Consider the following 25,086-nt stretch of genomic DNA (forward strand, 5'->3'; position numbering starts at 1 on the left):
TTTAGATTCTCAAAATGTCACCTTTTTGTCTCATTGTTTTGACATATTCAAAATTCATAATTAGAATTTAAGTTATATTTGAGTTTTTCATGTCATAATTATGACTTGTGAAGTCAAATGCTTTGACTGCTTCCCTTTTATATAATAATAATAATATGATACGATACGATACACTTTACTGTCCCTTCCGGGAAATTTGTCCTGGACTCCAAGAGCTGCACAAATAAAACTGCCATGGCATAATTACATAACTCATGCATATTGCACATACCCCTTTTGCACAACAGTCTTGCACAGATGTCTCATGCATATTGCACATATCCCTAATACACATATCCAAATTGCACATACCCCTATTGCACAGCAGTCTCACACAGTTGATGCATGCATGAATATTATTATTATTGGATGCAATAATAATACTTCTTTTTTCTCTCTTTCCAGAAATGTTCTTCTGTGTCCCACAGACAGTTTAATAATTTTTCCTTGATAATCTGCTTTTATCATAAGATAAGATAAGACTTTATTGATCTCACAGTGGAGAAATTCACGTGTTACTACATCAGCTCTTAAAAACACACACACAAGATGGGTGCGAGTAGAGGAAATGTTCATCAAAGAGCGTGTGCAAGGATAAGCAATAATAATACTTGTAACAATACAATAGAATAAGAAAATGAGGTAGAAATAGAATATATATATATATATATATATATATATATATATATATATATATATATATATATACGAGGTCTATTAGAAAAGTATCCGACCTTATTATTTTTTCAAAAACCATATGGATTTGAATCACGTGTGATTACATCAGACATGCTTGAACCCTGGTGGGCATGCGAGAGTTTTTTCACGCCTGTCGGTTACGTCATTCGCCTGTGGGCAGTCTTTGAGTGAGGAGTCGTCCACCCTCTCGTCGTTTTTTCATTGTTTAGGAATGGCTCAGAGACTGTTGCTTTGTTTGATAAATTTTTTTTCAAAACTGTAAGGCACAACTGAGTGGACACCATTCAATAAATTCAGCTGGTTTTCGGTAAAAATTTTAACGGCTGATGAGAGATTTTGGTCTGGTAGTGTCGCTTTAAGGACGGTCCACGGCGCCTGACGGCGATCTGCGCTTCGAGGCGGCAGCGTCTCGCCGTTTCAAGTTGAAAACTTCCACATTTCAGGCTCTGTTGACGCAGTAAGTCGTCAGAGACCAGAGAACTTTCAAAAGAAGTCGGCATGAGGAGTTTATTCGGACATTCCATTGTTAATGGACATTTTGTAATGAAAGAACGTGCGGGCAGAGTCGCATGTCGGGCCGGACCTGACCGCTGGGGGTCGCGACAGGAAAAACACCTCCGTTGGAAACCTTAACGGACAAGTTGGAACATGCCCAAGCTGTTAAACAATTTCTCAGTTACTCACTTGTTGAAAGCCATTAAAAGCCGCCTGAATTCTACAAATGGTTTTCAACACGGAGGTGTTTTTCCTGTCGCGGCGCACACAGATTTGCCGAGTCGTCACGGAAACGACTCGGCGAATTTGCGCGTACGTCTTTCATTAAAAAAATGTCCTTAAACAGTGGAATGTCCGCATAAATTCCTCATGCCGGCCTCTTCTGAATCTTATCTGTTCTCTCACGATGTCCTGGGTGAATTAAGCCTTAAATTAGGATGTTTTAAGCTCGAAACAGGCCGACGACCGCGCCTGGAAGCGCTGCAGGACGTCCCGCTCCGTGGGAAGTCCTTACACCGACAGAAACACCCCATAATCTCTCATCAGCCGTTAAACTTTTCACAGAAAACCATCTTAATTTCTCGAATAGTGTCCACTCGGATATTCCTCACAGGTCCAGAAAAAATTTTGATAAACCAACGCGCGCCGTCTCGAGCAGCGTGTGAAACAAAGGAATTCAGCCGAGAGGGCGGGACCACATCTCACTCAAGGCCTGCCCACAGGGAAATGACGTCACCGACACGCGTGAAAAAACTCACGCATGCGCACGAGGGTTCAAGCATGATTGGTGTAATCGCATGTCATTCAAATCCATATAGTTAAAAAAAAAAATAAAAGGGTCGGTTTATTACCTAAGAGACCTCGTATATATATATATATATATATATTTTTTTTTTTAAGTTCTGCTACTAGCCTATAAAATTGTTCAGAATTTGTTACTGGCCCCTCTCTACCTAGTTGACCTAATTAAACCATACGTACCGGCCCGGGCTTTGCGTTCTCTGGGTGCAGGACTACTTTGTGTCCCTAGGGTGAATAAAAAGTCTGCGGGTCACAGAGCTTTCTCTAATCGTGCCCATGTTCTGTGGAATGATCTCCCTGTGTCAATAAAACAGTCAGATTCTGTGGAGACTTTCAAGTCCAGACTTAAGATGCACTTATTTTCCCTTTCGTATGGCTAGCATACTGGCATAGTATGTTTCTATGCTTTTTACTCTTTTAATTCATTTTATTAGTAAACGGAGCATGCCGCAGCCTCAACTTTATCTAAATTCGGTATCTGTTCCAGAAACCATCCTGTGCAACGGCAGCATTTCCTGTATGTTTGTTTTGTGAATTGGTCTGTAATTTGTGTCTGTAGCATGGCCCAAGCAGAGGGTCACCCCTTTGAGTCTGGTCTGCTTGAGGTTTCTTCCTCACAGAGAGTTTTTCCTTACCACTGTTCAGACTTCAGACAACTTTATTGATCCCAAAAAAGGGCAATTACGTTACGTACACTCCAATTACCTCAGACAAGATACAGCAATTAATCCACAATTATTACTTGTTTACCGTAATAATGGCACACATCAAAATTAAAGACAACACATATACATTTGACATTGTTTATGTGCACTGAACTTGAAGTAGACCGTCTTCCGAATTGAGGCAAAGTGAGTGAAGGCCGCAGCAGGAGGGGCCTGCACCGCCCAGCCTGGGGGTTGAAGGCTGCAGCAGTAAAAAAAATAAACAGCGCTGCCTTCAAGATGGCAAGGAGGAAGCCAGAGTGGGGGGAGTGGAGAGACACGGGGGGGGGGGGGTAATAGGGATGGAGGGAGGGAGACATGCGTCGTGTGCAGATGAGTTAAATTTCTGTCAATTTCTGTCCATGTGTGTGTAAAGTCTGACAGTTTCTGTCCGTGTGTGTGTAAAGTCTGATGTTGCTAGGCAACAGCAGGCTGGGGGGGGGGGTGAGAAGGAGGGGGTGAATTCCTTCACCTAGGCTGTAGATCCTTCTGGGGGAAGTGCAGGGAATTTGGCCTTCAGGAGCCGATAAGGCTGCCATGTTGATGTTTGGTGGAGAGATACAGAATTCTACACTCAACAAAAATATAAACGCAACACTTTTGGTTTTGTCCCTATTTTGTATGAGATGAACTCAAAGATCTAAAACTTTTTCCACATACACAATATCACCATTTCCCTCAAATATTGTTCACAAACCAGTCGAAATCTGTGATAGTGAGCACTTCTCCTTTGCTGAGATAATCCATCCCACCTCACAGGTGTGCCATACCAAGATGCTGATTAGACACCATGATTAGTGCACAGGTGTGCCTTAGACTGTCCACAATAAAAGGCCACTCTGAAAGGTGCAGTTTTATCACACAGCACAATGCCACAGATGTCGCAAGATTTGAGGGAGCGTGCAATTGGCATGCTGACAGCAGGAATGTCAACCAGAACTGTTGCTCGTGTATTGAATGTTCATTTCTCTACCATAAGCCGTCTCCAAAGGCGTTTCAGAGAATTTGGCAGTACATCCAACCAGCCTCACAACTGCAGACCACGTGTAACCACACCAGCCCAGGACCTCCACATCCAGCATGTTCACCTCCAAGATCGTCTGAGACCAGCCACTCGGACAGCTGCTGAAAGAATCGGTTTTGCATAACCAAAGAATTTCTGCACAAACTGTCAGAAACCGTCTCAGGGAAGCTCAACTGCATGCTCGTCGTCCTCATCGGGGTCTCGACCTGACTCCAGTTCGTTGTCGTAACTGACTTGAGTGGGCAAATGCTCACATTCGTTGACGTTTGGCACGTTGGAGAGGTGTTCTCTTCACGGATGATGCGAAGGAGATGTGTTGCACTCCATGAGGCAAATGGTGGTCACACCAGATACTGACTGGTATCCCCCCCCCCAATAAAACAAAACTGCACCTTTCAGAGTGGCCTTTTATTGTGGGCAGTCTAAGGCACACCTGTGCACTAATCATGGTGTCTAATCAGCATCTTGGTATGGCACACCTGTGAGGTGGGATGGATTATCTCAGTGAAGGAGAAGTGCTCACTATCACAGATTTCGACTGGTTTGTGAACAATATTTGAGGGAAATGGTGATATTGTGTATGTGGAAAAAGTTTTAGATCTTTGAGTTCATCTCATACAAAATGGGAGCAAAACCAAAAGTGTTGCGTTTATATTTTTGTTGAGTATATTTACTGCACCCCTGACCGCCGAGAGTCCAAATTTATCAAGAATATTCTCTGGTCCTCAGCAGTACATTTCCTTTGCAGTGCAGTGATTTGTTCTGAGATTGAATCCATTTTGCATTTGAGTTCAAGAGTTCACGCAGTCTGAGATTACACAGCATTGCCCAACTCATTGATTATGACGTACTGATGAGGGGACAAAATTCTGGAAGCAGCCATCTTGCTAATATTCCTGTGGGTCAGGGCAGCGCACAAACCAATCAGCTCCAAACCTCCCACCATAAAGTGAATACGAATGAATCCTCAACGTCTTCCACAGAGAGTGGAGCCACATGTCACACTCCATTCTCTCAGCCGTCGAGAGCAAAGCCAGCTGGGTAGGTTCCATCCGGGCATGCAGGGTCCCCAAACTCTGATCTCCTTGTCAAAAACAAAATGGTGTTAATGGCGTTGACAGACCAGCTGATCAATTCCATAGTTAATCCAAATCATAATTTGAAGAATTCACAGTCTGGTGAAGCTGGGACTTTGAAGGTCGGAGCAGAGATAGAGAGCAGAAAGGAGAAGAGGAGAGGGGAGGAATGCGACTGTCCTTGCCGGAGTCCAAGCTGTAAAAGCTGTTGCTCTGGGGCTTGGTAAGGTTAGACCTTACTTGTGTGAAGCGCCTTCTATATAAATGAAAATAACTTAAAATTGAAATTGAAATATGTTGGAGAAACTGTGGTAAATGGTAAATGGATGACATTTATATAACGCTTTTCCATCTGCATCAGACGCTCAAGGAGCTTTACGCATCAATGCCTCATATTCACCCCAATGTGAGGCTGCTGCCATACAAGGCGCCCACTACACACCGGGAGCAACTAGGGGATTAAGGACCTTGCCTAAGGACCCTTTGTGATTTTCCAGTCAGGCTGGGATTTGAACTAAGGATCCTCGAGTCTCAAGCCCAACGCTTAACCACTAGACCATCACCTCCCAACATGCAAACCATCACCGTATTTTCTGGGACTGCCCAGTTATCAAGGTCTTCTGGAGAGAGATACACATGGCTCTACAAGATATTTTCAAGGATGTAATGACTCTCGAGATGATTATATATTTTGGAAATTTACCGCAGAAATGGTTAAAAAAAAGACCAATATTTATTGAACATTTTGTTGGTCGCAGCTAAAAAGGCATTAACCAGGAAATGGTTATTACAGGAAAGTTTGACTTTAACTGGATGGATGGACATTATGGACATTTACAATATGTAAAAGATTACACAGCGTGTCAACTATAAATTGGAAAAGTTTAACTCATACTTGATAAAATGGAGCCACGATGTAACAAATCATAGGCCTGATTTTGTTTTCGCAGATCATTAGTTACGCATGTTATGTATATATTTGGCACGAAACGCCAATAAAAAATAAATTCCAAAAAAAAAACAAAAAACACACAAAAAAAAAACGAAACAGGAGGATTTCGACTGTGGTTCACATTCCGAAGCAGCAGGTGGCAGTAAAGGGCCGTTAAATGAAACACCAGAAGAAGAAAAAACGGAAAGGTCATGGCTGTGTCTTTGTCAGGACTTTAAAATAGAAGGAAGAAACACGTGGAAACTTTTCGACATGAAGCTACGAGAGCTTGTAAAACTTAATAAAGGTGCTTCCTTCGTGTACGCAATCGGCATTTGGACTATGATCGGCTCTTACGCCTATTTAAGATACACAGGTCGTCTGAACGAAAACGTCGGTGAGTGAAATAAAAAATGGAAAACAGCAAAAAGGAAAAAAAAAAACCCTGTAAAATTCTTAATAAGGATATTATTGTTCTAATGATTTATGGCGAATTAGTTCAAAGTAGCGCAATATTTTCAGTGTTTCTTTGTTTTTGTTTTTTTAATCAAATCTAACCAAAGTGTTTCATTAAGCTTCTCTGGTTACAAACTGTTTTTTTTTCCCTATGATTCTGTATGATCCCATACAGCCAGGTCCATAGGTATTTGGACACAGATCCACCCTGCCTCTGTTCACCACAGCAGAGCTGAAATGATACAATCAGGACATGTTGGTACTTTAGATTTTCAGCTTTAATTATGCAGAATTAACCCATCTTCAAATGCCACAAGTAATTGGACAAACTCCAAACAGCAATAACTGTGACTAAAGTAATCCCTTTTGCTGCCAGTTTTCTTTAGACAAGTCCAGGGATGGCTACATGAACATTTTCAAATCCAGGGATGGCTACATGAACATTTTCAAATCCAGGGATGGCTACGTGAACATTTTCAAGTCACTGAATGTCTTGGACTTTATTTTGATTAGTTGTTGTTCAAACAGTATGGTACTCTATGATAAAGCTGTCTGGAGTTGGCAGTTCTCAAAAATTGAGTGACTGTGCAAGAAGGAGACTGGTGAGGGAAGCCACCAAAATGTTCATGATGACCCTGATGGAGTTACAGGCTTCTGTGGTGGAGCAACTGGGAATAGTGCAACTTTTGCAGGAAATTTATCCAATTATTTATGGGCTGTAAAAATGGAGGGACTGTATATATTTCTTAAACCCCTCGAATTAAAGCTAAAGTCTACAGTACATGCACATCTTGATTGTTTGATTTGAACTTTATTATTGATTAAAATTACAAAAATGGTCACTATCTGAATTCTGATGGACCTGGCTGTATAGGACGTGATGGTTTATTACATTAGTGTTTATATATAGAGTTATCACTAATGAGTGTCTTCCCTGTGAAATGCTCCGGCAGTTATTTGTCTTTGTTTTGTCTGTGTACTTTCATAAAACGGTACAAAAATTGCCAGAGCCCAATATTGGTGTTTAAGTCTGGAGACCTGGACCTAGGTTTGTTACTGTGCAGTATGGTTTTGGCATTTCCAGTTATACGTGTGCAGTGAGTCTAATGAAGGCCCACGCTGTGATCACACTGGCTACACTCCAGGATATGCTGCACAAGGTTCTTGTTCTGCTGTTTTTTTTCCTTGGTGTCTGCTGATGGGACACACAGGCCAACTCCAACCACAACTCTGACCCTGAATTGGGACTCCTTTATAAAGTAGAGTTGCAGCTAATGATATTTTCTTAACGGATTAGTTGAGCAATTATTTTCTCAATGAATTCCTTAGTTGTTAGGTCAGAACAAGGCTATCTTGACAAAATGTCAGACAAGATGATGCCTCCAAATTTCTTGATTTGTCCACAACCCAAATCAAATCAGTTTTATTTATATAGCGCCAAATCACAACAAACAGTTGCCCCAAGGCGCTTTATATTGTAAGGCAAAAGCCATACAATAATTACAGAAAAACCCCAACGGTCAAAACGACCCCCTATGAGCAAGCACTTGGCGACAGTGGGAAGGAAAAACTGCCTTTTAACAGGAAGAAACCTCTAGCAGAACCAGGCTCAGGGAGGGGCAGTCTTCTGTTGGGACTGGTTGGGGCTGAGACGAGAGAATCAGGAAAAGACATGCTGTGGAAGAGAGCAGAGATCAATCACTAATGATTAAATGCAGAGTGGTGCATACAGAGCAAAAAGAGAAAGAAACACTCAGTGCATCATGGGAACCCCCCAGCAGTCTAAGTCTATAGCAGCATAACTAAGGGATGGTTCAGGGTCACCTGATCCAGCCCTAACTATAAGCTTTAGCAAAAAGGAAAGTTTTAAGCCTAATCTTAAAAGTAGAGAGGGTGTCTGTCTCCCTGATCCGAATTGGGAGCTGGTTCCAGAGGAGAGGAGCCTGAAAGCTGAAGGCTCTGCCTCCCATTCTACTCTTAAAAACCCTAGGAACTACAAGTAAGCCTGCAGTCTGAGAGCGAAGCGCTCTATTGGGGTGATATGGTACTATGAGGTCCCTAAGATAAGATGGGACCTGATTATTCAAAACCTTATAAGTAAGAAGAAGAATTTTAAATTCTATTCTAGAATTAACAGGGAGCCAATGAAGAGAAGCCAATATGGGTGAGATATGCTCTCTCCTTCTAGTCCCTGTCAGTACTCTAGCTGCAGCATTTTGAATTAACTGAAGGCTTTTCAGGGAACTTTTAGGACAACCTGATAATAATGAATTACAATAGTCCAGCCTAGAGGAAATAAATGCATGAATTAGTTTTTCAGCATCACTCTGAGACAAGACCTTTCTAATTTTAGAGATATTGCACAAATGCAAAAAAGCAGTCCTACATATTTGCTTAATATGCACATTGAAGGACATATCCTGATCAAAAATGACTCCAAGATTTCTCACAGTATTACTAGAGGTCAGGGTAATGCCATCCAGAGTAAGGATCTGGTTAGACACCATGTTTCTAAGATTTGTGGGGCCAAGTACAATAACTTGAATTTAAAAGCAGGAAATTAGAGGTCATCCATGTCTTTATGTCTGTAAGACATTCCTGCAGTTTAACTAATTGGTGTGTGTCCTCTGGCTTCATGGGTAGATAAAGCTGGGTATCATCTGCATAACAGTGAAAATTTAAGCAATTCTTTCTATTAGTACTGCCTAAGGGAAGCATGTATAAAGTGAATAAAATTTGTCCTAGCACAGAACCTTGTGGAACTCCATAATTAACCTTAGTCTGTGAAGAAGACTCCCCATTTACATGAACAAATTGTAATCTGTTAGATAAATATGATTCAAACCACCGCAGCGCAGTGCCTTTAATACCTGTGGCATGCTCTAATCTCTGTAATAAAATTTTGCGGTCAGCAGTATCAAAAGCAGCACTGAGGTCTAACAGGACAAGCACAGAGATGAGTCCACTGTCTGAGGCCATAAGAAGATCATTTGTAACCTTCAGTTATGTTATAGTTAGTGTGACTCGGGGGTGTTGACTCATTTAAACTAACATATTCATCCTGCTGTAACCAGGTTTCTGTAAGGCAGAATAAATCAATATGTTGATCAATTATTATATCATTTACTAACAGGGACTTAGAAGAGAGACCTAATGTTTAATAGACCACATTTAACTGTTTGTCTGTGGTGCAGTTGAAGGTGCTATATTATTTTTTCTTTTTGAATTTTTATGCTTAAATAGATTTTTACTGGTTGCTGGTGAAAGACCCAAAGATATCCACTTTACTGCAGAGAGAAGGGAAGAAAGTCATAAAATAAACCAGAAAATTTAAGAAGCTGAAATCAGGGAATTTAGATTTGACTTACAATGATTAATCAATTATTAAACAACTATGAAATTAATCAGTAGCTATTTCACTCATTAATCATTTTTAATAATAATAATAAAAAAAAATCCAAATTCTGTGATTTCAGCTTCTTAAATGGGAATAACATCTGGTTTATTACGTCTGCCATGGATGTAATAAAATCATTGGTGTTTATTTACTTGTCTGTCTGTTAGCAGGACTACGTCAAAACTACTGCATGGATTTTGATGAAATTTTCACCGCCAAATTTTGGAGGTGACCCGGATTCTCACCAAAATTTCACCACGGATATATAGTAGGCCATGGGAGGATCCATTAAATTTTGGAGGTGATCTCGATACGAAAACAGATTCTGGATCAAGATTTCCCTTTATATAGGCTTTGAAGGATTACTTCAAATCTACTTCACGGATTCTCACCATATTTGCACCACATGTAGATATTAGGGCATGGAAGACTCCACTGAATTTTGGAGGTGATCCGGATCCGGATTGGCAGATGTCAGAAATCGCTGCTTTCTCTTGTTTTGTTATTTTAGTTTTGGTTTATATGTTTTATTCTTTTGACTGTGACCACAAGGAGACATTTGAAGGTTTCATCTTGGGCTCTGGCTAACCCTGCCTAGAGTTTTTCAAGGGTTTTGTGACATTTTATGGAGCAAACATCTAACTGAGTAGTGGATTATTTTCTTGTTTAATCGATTCTGAAAGTAATAATTTGGATATTGCAAGAAAAGTACTCAAAAGTATTTAATGATTTTCAAAATAGTTGTCAATTTAATAGTTGGTTGACAATCAATTAATTGTTGCAGCCCTGTTATAAAGTATTTGATATTTTATCATATTTGCTTTATTTGTTTATTGGTGAATGTTTGAGATTTTTGTGCAGTAAAATAATGACATTATCATGCTAGTTATACCTGGAATGTTCAAGTACTTGGATGTTTTTAGGACTCTAGAAAAGTTTTCCAGAGCAAATGCAATGTATAATTTATCAAAGATAAACATTTAACTAATTAAAATTACAGAATAGTTTATTGACTTTGCCTGGACATGAAAAGAGTGACAGCTGATGACTAAATCTCTCATCTGTAGTGGAAATGGAAGCCGAGGTGGAAAAGCCGGATGATGTAACTGAGGACGTCTTCAGGACACGTCACACCAGAGTGGTCGTCACCTCCAAGAAAGACTTTGTCCCATACACAACAAGGATCTACAATTACATCAAATCCTTCAGCGAAGACAATGATAAATAGCTTTGTCTGTGATCTGGAGGGTGTTGGACCTTCAGTTGATGCTTTTCTGTGAAGACATTGTCATCTGTGTTTGGTGGATGGCTGAAAGGCCATAATGTCTCACTCTGCTTTCTTCCTGTCAACATTATTCTCACCACTGTGTGTTCTTATCAACTCAAAGTTGTCAAAACCATCAATGTTGCTTCAACGAATCCAGAATTTAAACATGCACTCAGTTTGCTTTGAACTCTGTGAGAATGGTGGGTATCAAACGCCCGCAGCTGGTGCTCTTCTAGAATTTGGTGGGTTTTGTAAATGCATTAAAATGGTGCACAAACAACTGGTTGACGAATGTGGATTACAGTGTAATGACTTTGATTCAAAGTGGACATTAGCAATAAAATGTCACTGATTCTGGAGGGCTGCTGGTGATTAAATTAAGTAAACATCAGTAAGAGCTTTGTGTTTTTTTTTTTTTGTCTTAAAAATTGTGCAAATGAAAAATTTGTGTGTTAAATGTTTGGTCAAAGATCACATGGAAATGCTCATTCATGACATGCAGATTAATGTTCAATAAAATGACTTTTGGAACCACTGAGCCAATCTGTTAGAGATTTCTCAATTTTTTTTTCTAGTATTGTCATGGAACAAATCCCAAACAAATTTTCTTAAAATTGATCTCACAAACTTTTATATTTCAACTTAAGACGCTCTTACAATTGATCATAGATTTACATACCTCCAAATTTATCAGAGGTGAATGTATAATGAACTGAATTCCCTCTAAAGTTTAATCAGCTATTCCATGCTCTAAGGTCAACGTATCCACAGCACTTCACTGAACTCTACCCACTTATATGATTATTTATGCACAGTTTCTCCAATCACACACACATAAGCCAATAACTACTTCAGGGTGTCTTGGTGGCTTCCATCACTAGTCTTTTTGCACTGCAGCCACTTTTTGAGAGCTGCCACCTGCAGCATCATCAACATCAACCTCCTATCTGAATGGTCTTTATTTTGTTGTTACTGTGATTTAGTTAAAACGTTTTCAGATTATCTTAACAAAACGGTCAAATTCACACAAAAATCACGCAGAAGAGACGCCCTTTAAATTTTTATTGTTGGTGCATATTTTTGAACACAGCAAGATGAGACAATTTTTCAAATATTTTGTTCACTTCAGTTTTTGAGATAATCGACGTGATCTGTAGTTGAGGAGAAACCGAAGACTTTGGATGCTGATACACGTGTCTAATTTTTTTAAAAACGTGTATAAATAAAACACATCCTGATGCGCGCACTCAATCGCTTGGTGGCGGTAATGTGCCGTTTTGTTCTTGCACCTGCTTTGTATAATACAAGAAAAAGAACTCCGAGCTCATGTATTTCCGCTCGCTGCCGCTAGAGGGCGACGTCGCCACGTTCACGCTGTAGTGCTCATAAGTTTATTTTAACCAAAACAATGAAAGCGATCATTCAGAGAGTTACCAGAGCCACGGTGACAGGTAAGTGCTGATTCCTGACCGCGTCAACACATCAAGTGTCGACACAGTCGGCAATTAAGCTGAGATAAATGACTCATTTACGGTCTCTTGGCTAATCAAGCTCAGTTAGCTTTAGCATGTCCTTCTAAAAATCAGCGGTGCAGTCCGCAAACTTCGCTGCTAGATTCAGGCGAATAAAGGCTGTTTTAATAGTGTTGTTAATCCGCGTGTCTGTGGGAAGTTCGTACTGAGAGATGACGGATAATTTTCTGTTACGAAGTGACGTCATTCTGTCTATCAGATGTCTGCAAAATGCACATATTCTGGAATTGAACCTGGGCCAAATCGGAATTCTACTGAGCAAGGCTTCCGAAAGTCTGCATAGTGTTATTTATGCAAATTTTAGGACCTCACATTTGCAGTTGTTTTCTGTTGAAATTAGTCGATGCATGACAAAAAAAGTTATTTCTGCACAGTTTCAGCAAACTCTGAAGAAACAATTCTCACAATGTTGTCATATATATCCAGTGGAACAGTTAAAGTACAACTTTAAATGATGGGTAAAACTTGAATGGAGATGAAAGCGAAAGTTTTTGTCGGTATTGGAAATTACTCATCTTGAAGCATTTCAAAACATTTGACACATCCGCACTTCGGATCATTGTTCTGGAGTCATGATAATGAAGCCTTCTTGTGCTGAACACAGAAACCCGGTGTCCCCTTAAAAATCCCCTGCTTTTTTTTTTTTTTTAACCTTTATTTAACCAGGAAAGTCCCATTGAGATTACTAATCTCTTTTTCAAGGGAGTCCTGGCCAAGACAGCAGCACAGATCACAATTTCAAGACATAAAAGACATTTTCAAAGCGGCCGAGATGAGTTTCCTCCGCAGGGTGGCTGGGCGCTTAGAGATAGGGTGAGGAGCTCGGTCACTCGGGAGGAGCTCCGAGTCGAGCCGCTACTCCACATCGAAAGGAGTCAGTTGAGGTGGCTCGGGCATCTTTTCCGGATGCCCCCTGGACGCCTCGCTGGAGAGGTGTTCCGGGCACGTCCCATTGGGAGGAGGCCCCGGGGAAGACCCAGGACACGCTGGAGGGACTACATCTCTCGGCTGGCTTGGGAACGCCTTGGGGTTCCCCCGGAGGAGCTGGGGGAGGTGTGTGTGGATCGGCAGGTCTGGGCGGCTTTGCTTGAGCTGCTGCCCCCGCGACCCGACTCCGGATAAAGCGGAAGAAAATGGATGGATGGATACCTTGACTGTGCATGCGTCATTTCGGAGCGTTCAGCGTTGGCAGCGATTCACAGATCTTGTTTCTGCTTACAACTGCCTCATTTCTGCTTAAACTTTAGAATAAATAGGTTGTACTTTGTCATCTGATGGTTAAAAATGACATTATTCCTTACCTTTGATCCCTTTGGGTGTAGAGAGTCAGACTTGGAGAGTTGGCCTCAGACGTGCTGCTGTTGCGCTCTGATCGCTTCCCCTGTCTTTTATTAGGAAATAATGCTGAATTTATGTGGAAATGATTGTTGTACAAAAGCTTCAGATATCTGTTGCTGAGATAGATGATGACTGGAGTGCAGTTTTAAGCAGAAACGAGGCAATAATCAGTGAATTGCTGCTGACGCTCTGAAATGACACATGCGCAGTGAAGGCAGGAGGAATGATTTTTATGGGGGAGGGCATTCAGACTGTTGAGAAATTAATAGTGCATCCAATTTAAATGATGAGTTTCTCATTTGAAGGCCAGTCAGTGCAGGTTCTGTATGTGCTCTATCACTTATGTTGCCTGTATTTTAATGTAAATCCATCATTTTTTCACACTTTGCGGTCATGTTGTTGACGCAAACAACATCATCAAATCAAATCAGTTTTATTTATATAGCGCCAAATCACAACAAACAGTTGCCCCAAGGCGCTTTATATTGTAAGGCAAGGCCATACAATAATTACGGAAAAACCCCAACGGTCAAAACGACACCCTGTGCACTTGGCGACAGTGGGAAGGAAAAACTCCCTTTTAACAGGAAGAAACCTCCAGCAGAACCAGGCTCAGGGAGGGGCAGTCTTCTGCTGGGACTGGTTGGGGCTGAGGGAGAGAACCAGGAAAAAGACATGCTGTGGAGGGGAGCAGAGACCAAGCACTAATGATTAAATGCAGAGTGGTGCTTACAGAGCAAAAAGAGAAAGAAACACTCAGTGCATCATGGGAACCCCCCAGCAGTCTAAGTCTATAGCAGCATAACTAAGGGATGGTTCAGGGTCACCTGATCCAGCCCTAACTATAAGCTTTAGCAAAAAGGAAAGTTTTAAGCCTAATCTTAAAAGTAGAGAGGGTGTCTGTCTCCCTGATCTGAATTGGGAGCTGGTTCCAGAGGAGAGGAGCCTGAAAGCTGAAGGCTCTGCCTCCCATTCTACTCTTACAAACCCTAGGAACTACAAGTAAGCCTGCAGTCTGAGAGCGAAGTGCTCTATTGGGGTGATATGGTACTATGAGGTCCCTAAGATAAGATGGGACCTGATTATTCAAAACCTTATAAGTAAGAAGAAGAATTTTAAATTCTATTCTAGAATTAACAGGGAGCCAATGAAGAGAAGCCAATATGGGTGAGATATGCTCTCTCCTTCTAGTCCCTGTCAGTACTCTAGCTGCAGCATTTTGAATTAACTGAAGGCTTTTCAGGGAACTTTTAGGACAACCTGATAATAATGAATTACAATAGTCCAGCCTAGAGGAAATAAATGGATGAATTAGTTTTTCAGCATCACTCTGAGACAAGACCTTTCTAATTTTAGAGAGATTGCACAAATGCAAAAAAGCAGTCCTACATATTTGTTTAATATGCGCATTGAATGACATATCCTGATCAAAAATGACTCCAAGATTTCTCACAGTATTACTAGAGGTCAGGGTTATGCCATCCAGAGTAAGGATCTGGTTAGACACCATGTTTCTAAGATGTGTGGGGCCAAGTACAATAACTTCAGTTTTATCTGAGTTTAAAAACAGGAAATTAGAGGTCATCCATGCCTTTATGTCTATAAGACAATCCTGCAGTTTAGCTAATTGGTGTGTGTCCTCTGGCTTCATGGATAGATAAAGCTGGGTATCATCTGCGTAACAATGAAAATTTAAGCAATGCTGTCTAATAATACTGCCTAAGGGAAGCATGTATAAAGTGAATAAAATTGGTCCTAGCACAGAACCTTGTGGAACTCCATAATTAACCTTAGGCTGCGAAGAAGATTCCCCATTTACATGAACAAATTGTAATCTATTAGATAAATATGATTCAAACCACCGCAGTGCCTTTAATACCTACGGCATGCTCTAATCTCTGTAATAAAATTTTATGGTCAACAGTATCAAAAGCAGCACTGAGATCTAACAGAACAAGCACAGAGATGAGTCCACTGTCTGAGGCCATAAGAAGATCATTTGTAACCTTCACTAATGCTGTTTCTGTACTATGATGAATTCTAAACCCTGACTGAAACTCTTCAAATAGACCATTCCTCTGCAGATGATCAGTTAGCTGTTTTCCAACTACCCTTTCAAGAATTTTTGAGAGAAAAGGAAGGTTGGAGATTGGCCTATAATTAGCTAAGATAGCTGGGTCAAGTGATGGCTTTTTAAGTAATGGTTTAATTACTGCCACCTCAAAAGCCTGTGGTACATAGCCAACTAATAGATAGATTGATCATATTTAAGATCGAAGCATTAATTAATGGTAGGGCTTCCTTGAGCAGCCTGGTAGGAATCGGGTCTAATAGACATGTTGATGGTTTGGAGGAAGTAACTAATAACTCAGGCAGAACAATCGGAGAGAAAGAGTCTAACCAAATACCGGCATAACTGAAAGCAGCCAAAGAGAACGATATGTCTTTGGGATGGTTATGAGTAATTTTTTCTCTAATAGTTAAAATTTTATTAGCAAAGAAAGTCATGAAGTCATTACTAGGTAAAGGAATACTCGGCTCAATAGAGCTCTGACTCTTTGTCAGCCTGGCTACAGTGTTGAAAAGAAACCTGGGGTTGTTCTTATTTTCTTCAATTAGTGATGAGTAGTAAGATGTCCTAGCTTTACGGAGGGCTTTTTTTTATAGAGCAACAGACTCTTTTTCCAAGCTAAATGAAGATCTTCTAAATTAGTGAGACGCCATTTCCTCTCCAACTTACGGGTTATCTGTTTTAAGCTGCAAGTTTGTGAGTTATACCACGGAGTCAGGCACTTCTGATTTAAGGCTCTCTTTTTCAGAGGAGCTACAGCATCCAAAGTTGTCCTCAATGAGGATATAAAACTATTGACGAGATAATCTATCACTCACAGAGTTTAGGTAGCTACTCTGCCCTGTGTTGGTATATGGCATTGCAGAACATAAAGAAGGAATCATATCCTTAAACCTAGTTACAGCGCTTTCTGAAAGACTTCTAGTGTAATGAAACTTATTCCCCACTGCTGGGTAGTCCATCAGAGTAAATGTAAATGTTATTAAGAAATGATCAGACAGAAGGGGGTTTTCAGGGAATACTGTTAAGTCTTCAATTTCCATACCATAATTCAGAACAAGATCTAAGGTATGATTAAAGTGGTGGATGGACTCATTTACATTTTGAGCAAAGCCAATCGAGTCTAACAATAGATTAAATGCAGTGTTGATGCTGTCATTCTCAGCATCTGTGTGGATGTTAAAATCGCCCACTATAATTCTTATCTGAGCTAAGCACTGTCAGACAAAAGGTCCGAAAATTCACAGAGAAACTCACAATAACGACCAGGAGGACGATAGATAACAACAAATAAAACTTGTTTTTGGGACTTCCAATTTGGATGGACAAGACTAAGAGTCAGGCTTTCAAATGAATTAAAGCTCTGTCTGGGTTTTTGATTAATTAATAAGCTGGAGTGGAAGATTGCTGCTAATCCTCCGCCCTCTCGGCCCGTGCTACGAGCGTTCTGGCAGTTAGTGTGACTTGGGGGTGTTGACTCATTTAAACTAACATATTCATCCTGCTGTAACCAGGTTTCTGTAAGGCAGAATAAATCAATATGTTGATCAATTATTATATCATTTACTAACAGGGACTTAGAAGAGAGAGATCTAATGTTTAATAGACCACATTTAACTGTTTTAGTCTGTGGTGCAGTTGAAGGTGCTATATTATTATTATCTTGGTGAGAGATGTTTGCCTTTTTGTATGGATAACAACAAACACAAAAATATATTTATTGAACACAGAATAGATTTTGATTGCACAAATGTGCGTGCATGCAAAGGATTGAATGCCTTTACCGCATGCAGTGACTAAATTGTTTAATTTGTGCACCCAAATGAACCAAACCTTGGGAGTGGCTCATATGTTGTGTGCATACATAGCATGTCGAGTGCTCTGATTTCATTCTGTATTTGCCTTTTTATGGCACCTCCGGTGCTTGGTGGGTATTTTTAAAAAGTGCACAGCTTTTTTACATGCTCCAACAGTGGAAGCATCCGTCTCCACTTCATAGAAATTCTTTATTGAATTTGGGATAACTTTGTCCAGAGGTGAGTGTGATTAATGGTACAGTTTTCATATTATCACATTGTTTTCCTCAGAAATACTATGAAATATCGTGATATTTTAAACTTGTATCACCCTTAGGGCAAAGTTGTTTCATTTGAATTAGCCTAATGTGAAAGGAATGTTTTATTTACTTATTTAAAATTTAAATGTATGTATTTTATTTTTTTGCAAAAATTTATCTTTCAAAATCTAAATTTGATCTTCTCTTAGGTGATGACATAACTGCATTATTGCTTCACTAGATCAGTAGCCTTTTTTCCTGTTTTGTGGCAGTGGGAGGAGAAGAGATCAGTTCAATCGGACGGGGACTGTGTGTGCTGCTGGGAATATCTGCTGAGGACACCCAGAAAGAGGTGGACTACATGTGAGTGCTTTTGACTATGGACTAAAAAAAAAAGTATTTTTACATGCATCGGGGGTTTTGTTTTCCAAGAAAGCAGGTCTGTGCCGGTCTATATCCAAGAGTACATTCAGGAATTTTTTTTGTTTTGTTTTTTCTTTTGACTTTCTCACCTTTTTGAGAGAGAGTGTTTTGTCAGTTTCTAATGAAATTATGCTTTAACCCCAATTAGAGCGAGAGAGCGAAAACGCAGAATTTTAATGTGACTAAGCGAATATGGTATTATCCAGAATTGGATAATGAGGCTTATTTTACTTTTTATTCATTTACTGAAGTTGCTTATTCTTTTTTGTTGGAATTGTTACATGGTGATCCATGAGACATTAAAGTTAGCTAACTATTATGTGTAATCTGTGTCCCTGTATTTATATGTCTATGCGTTGGAAATAATTTGATTAAATAAACTAGATTGGGCAGTGAAAGGTTGCGACCCCTGTGTCTTATATGTGTGTAACATCTGGTGCTATGTGTTCTTGACGTTGAATGAATTCTGTCCAAAATAGAACCAGACTAAACTTGACCAACACCCAATCCTCCCAAGATGTTTCATTCATAGTTGCTCCAAACTGTTGGAGATGAACAGCTATCTCGAGTGACCTTTCAGCATCACCCAAAGTCAAAGGTCACGTGACCAGTAGAAAGGTATATGGTTTTGTATTCATGTTTTATAGTAGCTGTAGGTTGTATCTTTAACCAGATTGTTGAAATAGCCACTTTAAATGAGTTTGACCTTTCAAGGTTACCCAAGGTCAAAGGTCATAACCAATAGAAAGGTGATATGTGACTTTATATTAGTGTTCAACAGTAACTATAGAGTGTATTTTAAATCAAATTCTTGAAATAGCTGTGCTGATTATTACCTTTAAGAAAGAACGGGGGAAACAAATTAGGCCTGTGACTGTGGCTTTTGACCAAGTTCCTTCAAAATCAAGTTATTTTGTCCTTGGCTGACCCTCAGTCATTTCACCAGGTTTGGCCCAAATTACACCAAAATGCCCACATTTGAAAATGCTGTCCCAGCTTATGCTGCAGAGCACAGCGTAATAAAGACGTGGCCTAAAACACAGGCAACATGTGGAATTTGTAGATCAGGAGTTTGTCTTCTGGTTTCAAAAACAGGTTTTTTGCAACTATGTGCTTTGCATTAACAAATTAGGGGAAAAAAAAAAATCCATATTTACCTTTTGAGAAATCACAAAATAGATGGTTTTTTTTTTGTTTTGTTTTGTTTTCAAAATAATGTTAAGTAATTTTATCTCAAATTTGATTCTCAAAGTGAAATTAAAATGCATACTAACAATTGTACAGTAGGAAATTTTGGACATATTTTTGATTAAAAAAAAAAAATAAATAAATAAACAAAATCAAGTATCTTTCTCAGGTAAAACTTCATCTCCATAATTTTCCCTTTTATATGGAGATGATGAATGTGAGAAGTGGGCACAGGAACGATTCTGGCAGATTTAAGCTGATTATTTTGCTCCTTTTCAACTCGTGCTTTCAGAGTTCGTAAGGTCCTGAACCTCCGGGTGTTTGAAGACGAGCAGGGCCGGGCGTGGAGCCAAAGCGTAATGGACCGGGAGTTTGAGGTGCTGTGTGTGAGCCAGTTCACCCTGCAGTGCGTCCTGAAGGGCAACAAGCCAGACTTCCACTTAGCCATGCCTGCAGAGTTGGCCCAGCCCTTCTACAATGGCATTATGGAGAACATGCGCAGCGCGTACAAGCCGGAGCTCATTAAGGGTGTGTGAACACAGTCTTTATTGTCCTCTGAATAAATGTCAGATCCTGCAGTTAGGAAGAAAAGACTGCCTTTAAAAAACGTGTCATTGTTATCGCCACACACTTCTAAGTTTTGGTCAGCACCCCATCCCTCTGCTGTTTAATTGATTTTATGTCCATGCCAGTGTAAAGTAAAGGTGGTTTGCTCTGAGGATTGTGTGTGTGTGTGTGTGTGTGTGTGTGTGTGTGTGTGTGTGTGTGTGTGTGTGTGTGTGTGTGTGTGTGTGTGTGTGTGTGTGTGTGTGTGTGTGTGTGTGTGTGTGTGTGTGTGTGTGTGTGTGTGTGTGTGTGTGTGTGTGTGTGTGTGTGTGTGTGTGTGTGTGTGTGTGGTGTTATGGTGGTGATAGAGGTGTGCGTTATTTGCGATGCAGTAAATTGGGGCAGTCCACCAGGGAGCAGGTGCAGAGAACACCTTGTCCCAGCAAAGGAGGCATGTGGCTTCCTAATTACCCCCCACCCCTCCTTGCTAGTTGGGCAATACGATGATGCGACGCTTTCTCTTCGCGGCCCACAGCTTTGTGGTGCACATGGTGCCATTAATCTCTTGAGCCCAGTGGTTTAAAAAAAAAAGGAGAACATTTAATTCGAAAACTTCCTGTCCTCATACACATCCCCACTCTCTCATCCCCGTTACTCTTTCTTTGTCCTCAATTCCTCCAAAACTGCCTGATCATACATGATAATAAAACTCCGAAACCAACGACATAAACACTCGCCTGTCCTGGATGTACATTTGACAGAAGCGATATTCGGTACACTTGTTTTAGTCACAAACGGCTTGCTGTCACTTTAAAGTTGTCCTCATATTTTTTTTTCTGCCACCAAATGTACTACTAACTGTATTTTCAGGATCAAAACGATTTCCTTCTCAGCCATCCCTCCCCAACCCTCCCTTCTTTGCATTGAGTAGAAGGAATGGCAGTTGGAGCTTTTCAACAGCAAAACTTGCACAAGCTAAACTTGTACATGCAGAATTCTCAAGTATGAAATGTCCCAGGGATTAAAGTTCTCCGTCGCTACGATGGATTTATGTCAATTGGTTTGCCAAAGGGCAGGGTTTGTGCTGACATTGTCCTGGCAGAAATTTAAGGCTGGACGCAAGATATGAAATTTACTGTGCTCAAAACATTCAAAAATTGATTTCTAGAATAACATTTTTGTTTTATTCTTCTGGCAGCGAGTTCCTGTGTCTGTTCCACTGTCTTGTCTGCAGGAGGGGAGCGGTGTGTTTGGGTGTCTCACAGCGCCGCAAAGTTTTAAACATATTTTTAAACTTTTTCTTTTCTTTCAAAGTCTGCTCCGAGTTTCTCTGTGAGTGTCCTCACTGAGGTTAAACTAAAAACACAGTTGCAGACCTGCGACGTAGAACAACAAACACTAACCCCCCCCCCCCAAAAAAAATACGCCTAAAGTCTTTGTCTGAGGACAAATGTAGGACAAATGAGGCATAATGTAAAATACGCTCATAAAACCTTGTTACCTCTCGGTCAGTACACAAATTCTGGATTGCTCCTGCTCAGAGACTGTAAACCAGGGGCGAATCCAGATGGCAAGAGGGTGTTGTGGGGGGCGTGTGCCCTCCACAACATTCCTTAATTAAAGGTCCACTTTTGAAGACATTTTTCATGTCTTCCCCCAGATGAAGAGCCAGCAGAGCCCCCATCATGCTCAACACCAACAAACCAACTTGGAAGGCAGTTCGGGAAGTGGTATACCCTATAAAGGCCCCAGTGGTATACCCTATAAAGTGTACAAGAATTGCCCAAAGCTTTTCTGGCAGTTATGGAAGCTGCTGTGGAGGATTTGGAAGAAAGGCATAGTTTCGTCAAGCTGGCAGAAGTTGCTTTGTTCCTAAAGAGGAAGCCTTAGCAAACATAAGCCAATTCAGGGCCATCTCCCTACTCACTGTTGAAAGTAAAATCTTCTTTTCAGGGGTGGCATGGTAGATGTCCACATACATGGTCAAAAATGTATATGTAAACACCTTTATCCAAAAGGGAGGGATCCCAGGATTCGCGAGATGCCTGGAGCACACAGCAGTCCTAAGCCAGATGATACATGAAGCCAGGTCAAAGAAAGGTGACCTGACAGTAGTCTGTCTGAACTTGACTGACGCCTACGGGGTCCATTCCTCACAGTCTAATCAGGACAGCTCTGAAGTACTATCACATCAAGGGAATGATCAGCCACTACTTGGAAGGGATCAAGCTCCAGTTTAAGACTAAGGACTGCATCGCACAGTGGCAGTACCTCTGGAGAGGGATTGTCACCAGACGCACAGTCTCCTCCATTCTGTTGGACATGGGCATGAACCTCACCATCAAAGCAGGGGAAAAGGAACCCAGAGGCCCAGTGATGTACTCAGGGGTCCAACAACCAGTGATCAGAGGTTACATGAATGCCCTAACAATCACAACATCAATCCATGTGCAGGCAAGGTAGTTAGTGACACTTGATGGGGTGCAACATGAACGACAATGACATTCAAGCTAAGAAAATCAAGGAGCATGACTTTTTTAGGAAGGGAAACATCACAGTGAAGTACAATCTGCTCATACAAGGTGAGATCATCCCATCTATCAAGGGTAATCCCATCAAGTATTTTGGAAAGTTGTATGACGAGTCACTAAGGGACCGCAACAATGTCCGCAGCACTGAGAAGCAAGTAGAGGTTTGGCTGAAGAACATTGAGAAATCTGGACTCCCAGGGAAGTTTAAAGCATGGCTGTACCAACATGACCTGCTCCCCAGATTGATGTGGATGTTAACCGTGTATCAAGTCTTTGATATCAAGTGATATCAAAGAACAGGTGAAAATGTGCAAAGCAAAATACAAATACGACACGCATTAAGCAGTACAACTGCACTGAAGGTAAGGGTAAGAAACTAGTCATCAAAAAAACCCTCCAGAATGCATCCCTGGACATCAAAACCCAAAACTTTTGGCAGACCCCCTGCTGATAAACGTCCACCCCCCCATCCCCCATTTCACAAACCTGCTACAAACCTGAGTTTTTAATTGGTATTGAATTAAGTAATAGCCATAGAAAAGCTGTCCTTTTAAAATGTGTTTATCCTGAAATATTTAAATGATGTGTAGGTTGAAGTCTTTCTATAATATGATGCTGCATTAGAAAAGAGCAGCAATGGTTGGTGAGTGAATATAATCTTGTTAAGCAGGAGAACAATTTCCTATTTTCTTTGCTGTCTCCACCTTGTTTTACTTTAAAAGCTAGGATGTGATCACAAAAGGGTTTCTATAAAAAGGCAAATGGTGAACATCTTATCAACACTTATTCGAAAAAAATTGGGCATGAAAAAAAAATTTTTTTAGAAGATTTTTATTGTTTTGATTTAATCGCTGATGTGCACTTACAGCTATGCCAGGAATGTAAATGGGACAGAAAAGCTCATAACACAGAGGGAGTGTTGCCATAAAATCTTTACATAGAAAATAGGTGTTGGTTTGTATTTTAATGTGTAAAATGTAATTTAGGGCACTTTGGGGGAAAAAATGTTCTTATTGTCACGTTCCTCAAAGGACAGTGTTGATTTTAATCTCCTGTTGCCCCATCAGAATACATGTCTAGGCTTTGAAAAAGTGAATAGATGGATAAATGTGTGGGTCCCCTCCTGTTTTTTTGGCGACGACTGCTTGTTCCACAATTTCACAAAAAACAGAAAGAAACACATTTACTGATTTGCTGTCATTAAAGGATGCACTAATACTTTTTTTGTTTGTTTTGGCAATCCTTTTCTAGATGGGAAGTTTGGAGCCATTATGGAGGTCCATATCCAAAATGACGGCCCGGTTACCATTGAGCTGAATTCGCCTTCTGGTCCCACAGATCCCAGACAGGTAGATTGTCGCTGCACTCAGTCACACCAAATATGTGAGGTGATTGATTGAATGTATAAAATTATAGTGTTGGTGACTTCTCACTTCTGGGGGGGGGGTGTTTTTTTTATTTTATTTTGAGCCACTAGGTGGTGGTATATGCTCTTGTTGCTGTCATGCAAGATCATTTGAACAGGATTTTTTTTTTCCTCTCATTTGGACCAATGAGTTGATGATGATAGTTAATTGTGTGGACAGTAATGATGCACAGTGTGGCAGAGTGCAGCGAGTGACACCGATAGTTGGAACCAGCTTGCACGCTTTTGGCTGGAGACTGATTCACCGTGTTGCTGCACGTTCACCCCCCTGTCAAGCTGAAATTCTGTGCACGTCTGTGCTTTGTGGACGAGCGAGGTTTATGCTACCACGTGAACGTGCATGCACAGGTTTGAGAGCACTTGCTGTGGTTACTTTATGCTTACTGTCTGCAGTACTTTGCCCTGTGGGAGTCGACCACGCTTCCATTCCTGTTCCCTTTTAGAAGACTGCTTCGTAATCCAGAAAGAAGATTCCAGTGAGGATTAAATTGGTTCCTTCATGCTGAAACTGTCCTGTTGGATCAGTAAATGTTACTATCATTTGGCGTACGTGCTGTGAAGCAGCTCTGATGAGTTTGGATGGTTTCTGGGTAATTATCTCCCACTGGCTGTATTAAGGCCAGTAGGGTGATGTAGAAATCAGTGTGTGTGTGTGTCAGTTTCAATCAGTCACTGTGTGGTGTTCCTATGATAACTGGAACAAAATTCATCAGATTTTCACCAAATGTGAATTGGATTTCTCAAATGACTACCTCAGAATGGTTTGAATTTGTGCATGATCTGGTTTTAGCAAGACCTTCTGTGGTCTTGCCCTTTTTATCGTACAGTCAACAGGGTATTGATTTTTGTGGCCATAATAACTTGAACAAAACCTATTAGTTTTTTAGCAACTTTGAACTGGATACCTCTCAAATGAGTGAATCGTGGATGTGTTTGAATTTGAGCATGGTTGGGTTTCACTAAACACGCTTCACTGAGCAGTAGCGATTAAAAGCCACACAACAAAATAAATAATTGGGCTACCTATACACTTTCTAGATTTAAACTTTGAAAGCAGAACTGTCAGTAAGACTGAGTCGGCAACAT

General features: G+C 40.6%; 1 protein-coding gene across 1 annotated transcript in view; it reads left to right on the forward strand.

Annotated features, from left to right (window-relative positions):
- Positions 1-12,105: 12,105 nt before the first annotated feature.
- Positions 12,106-25,086, forward strand: part of dtd1 (D-aminoacyl-tRNA deacylase 1) — a 32,944-nt gene continuing 19,963 nt past the window's right edge. Inside the window, exons 1-4 of the mRNA XM_034188347.1 lie at positions 12,106-12,340; positions 18,159-18,249; positions 19,790-20,025; positions 23,826-23,923. Of these exons, the coding sequence (XP_034044238.1) occupies positions 12,298-12,340; positions 18,159-18,249; positions 19,790-20,025; positions 23,826-23,923 (468 nt within the window). The 5' untranslated portion in view covers positions 12,106-12,297. The remainder of the gene's footprint in view (positions 12,341-18,158; positions 18,250-19,789; positions 20,026-23,825; positions 23,924-25,086) is intronic.

Source organism: Thalassophryne amazonica, chromosome 15 (assembly GCF_902500255.1).
Source record: "Thalassophryne amazonica chromosome 15, fThaAma1.1, whole genome shotgun sequence".
In the NCBI taxonomy this organism is placed as follows: domain Eukaryota; kingdom Metazoa; phylum Chordata; class Actinopteri; order Batrachoidiformes; family Batrachoididae; genus Thalassophryne; species Thalassophryne amazonica.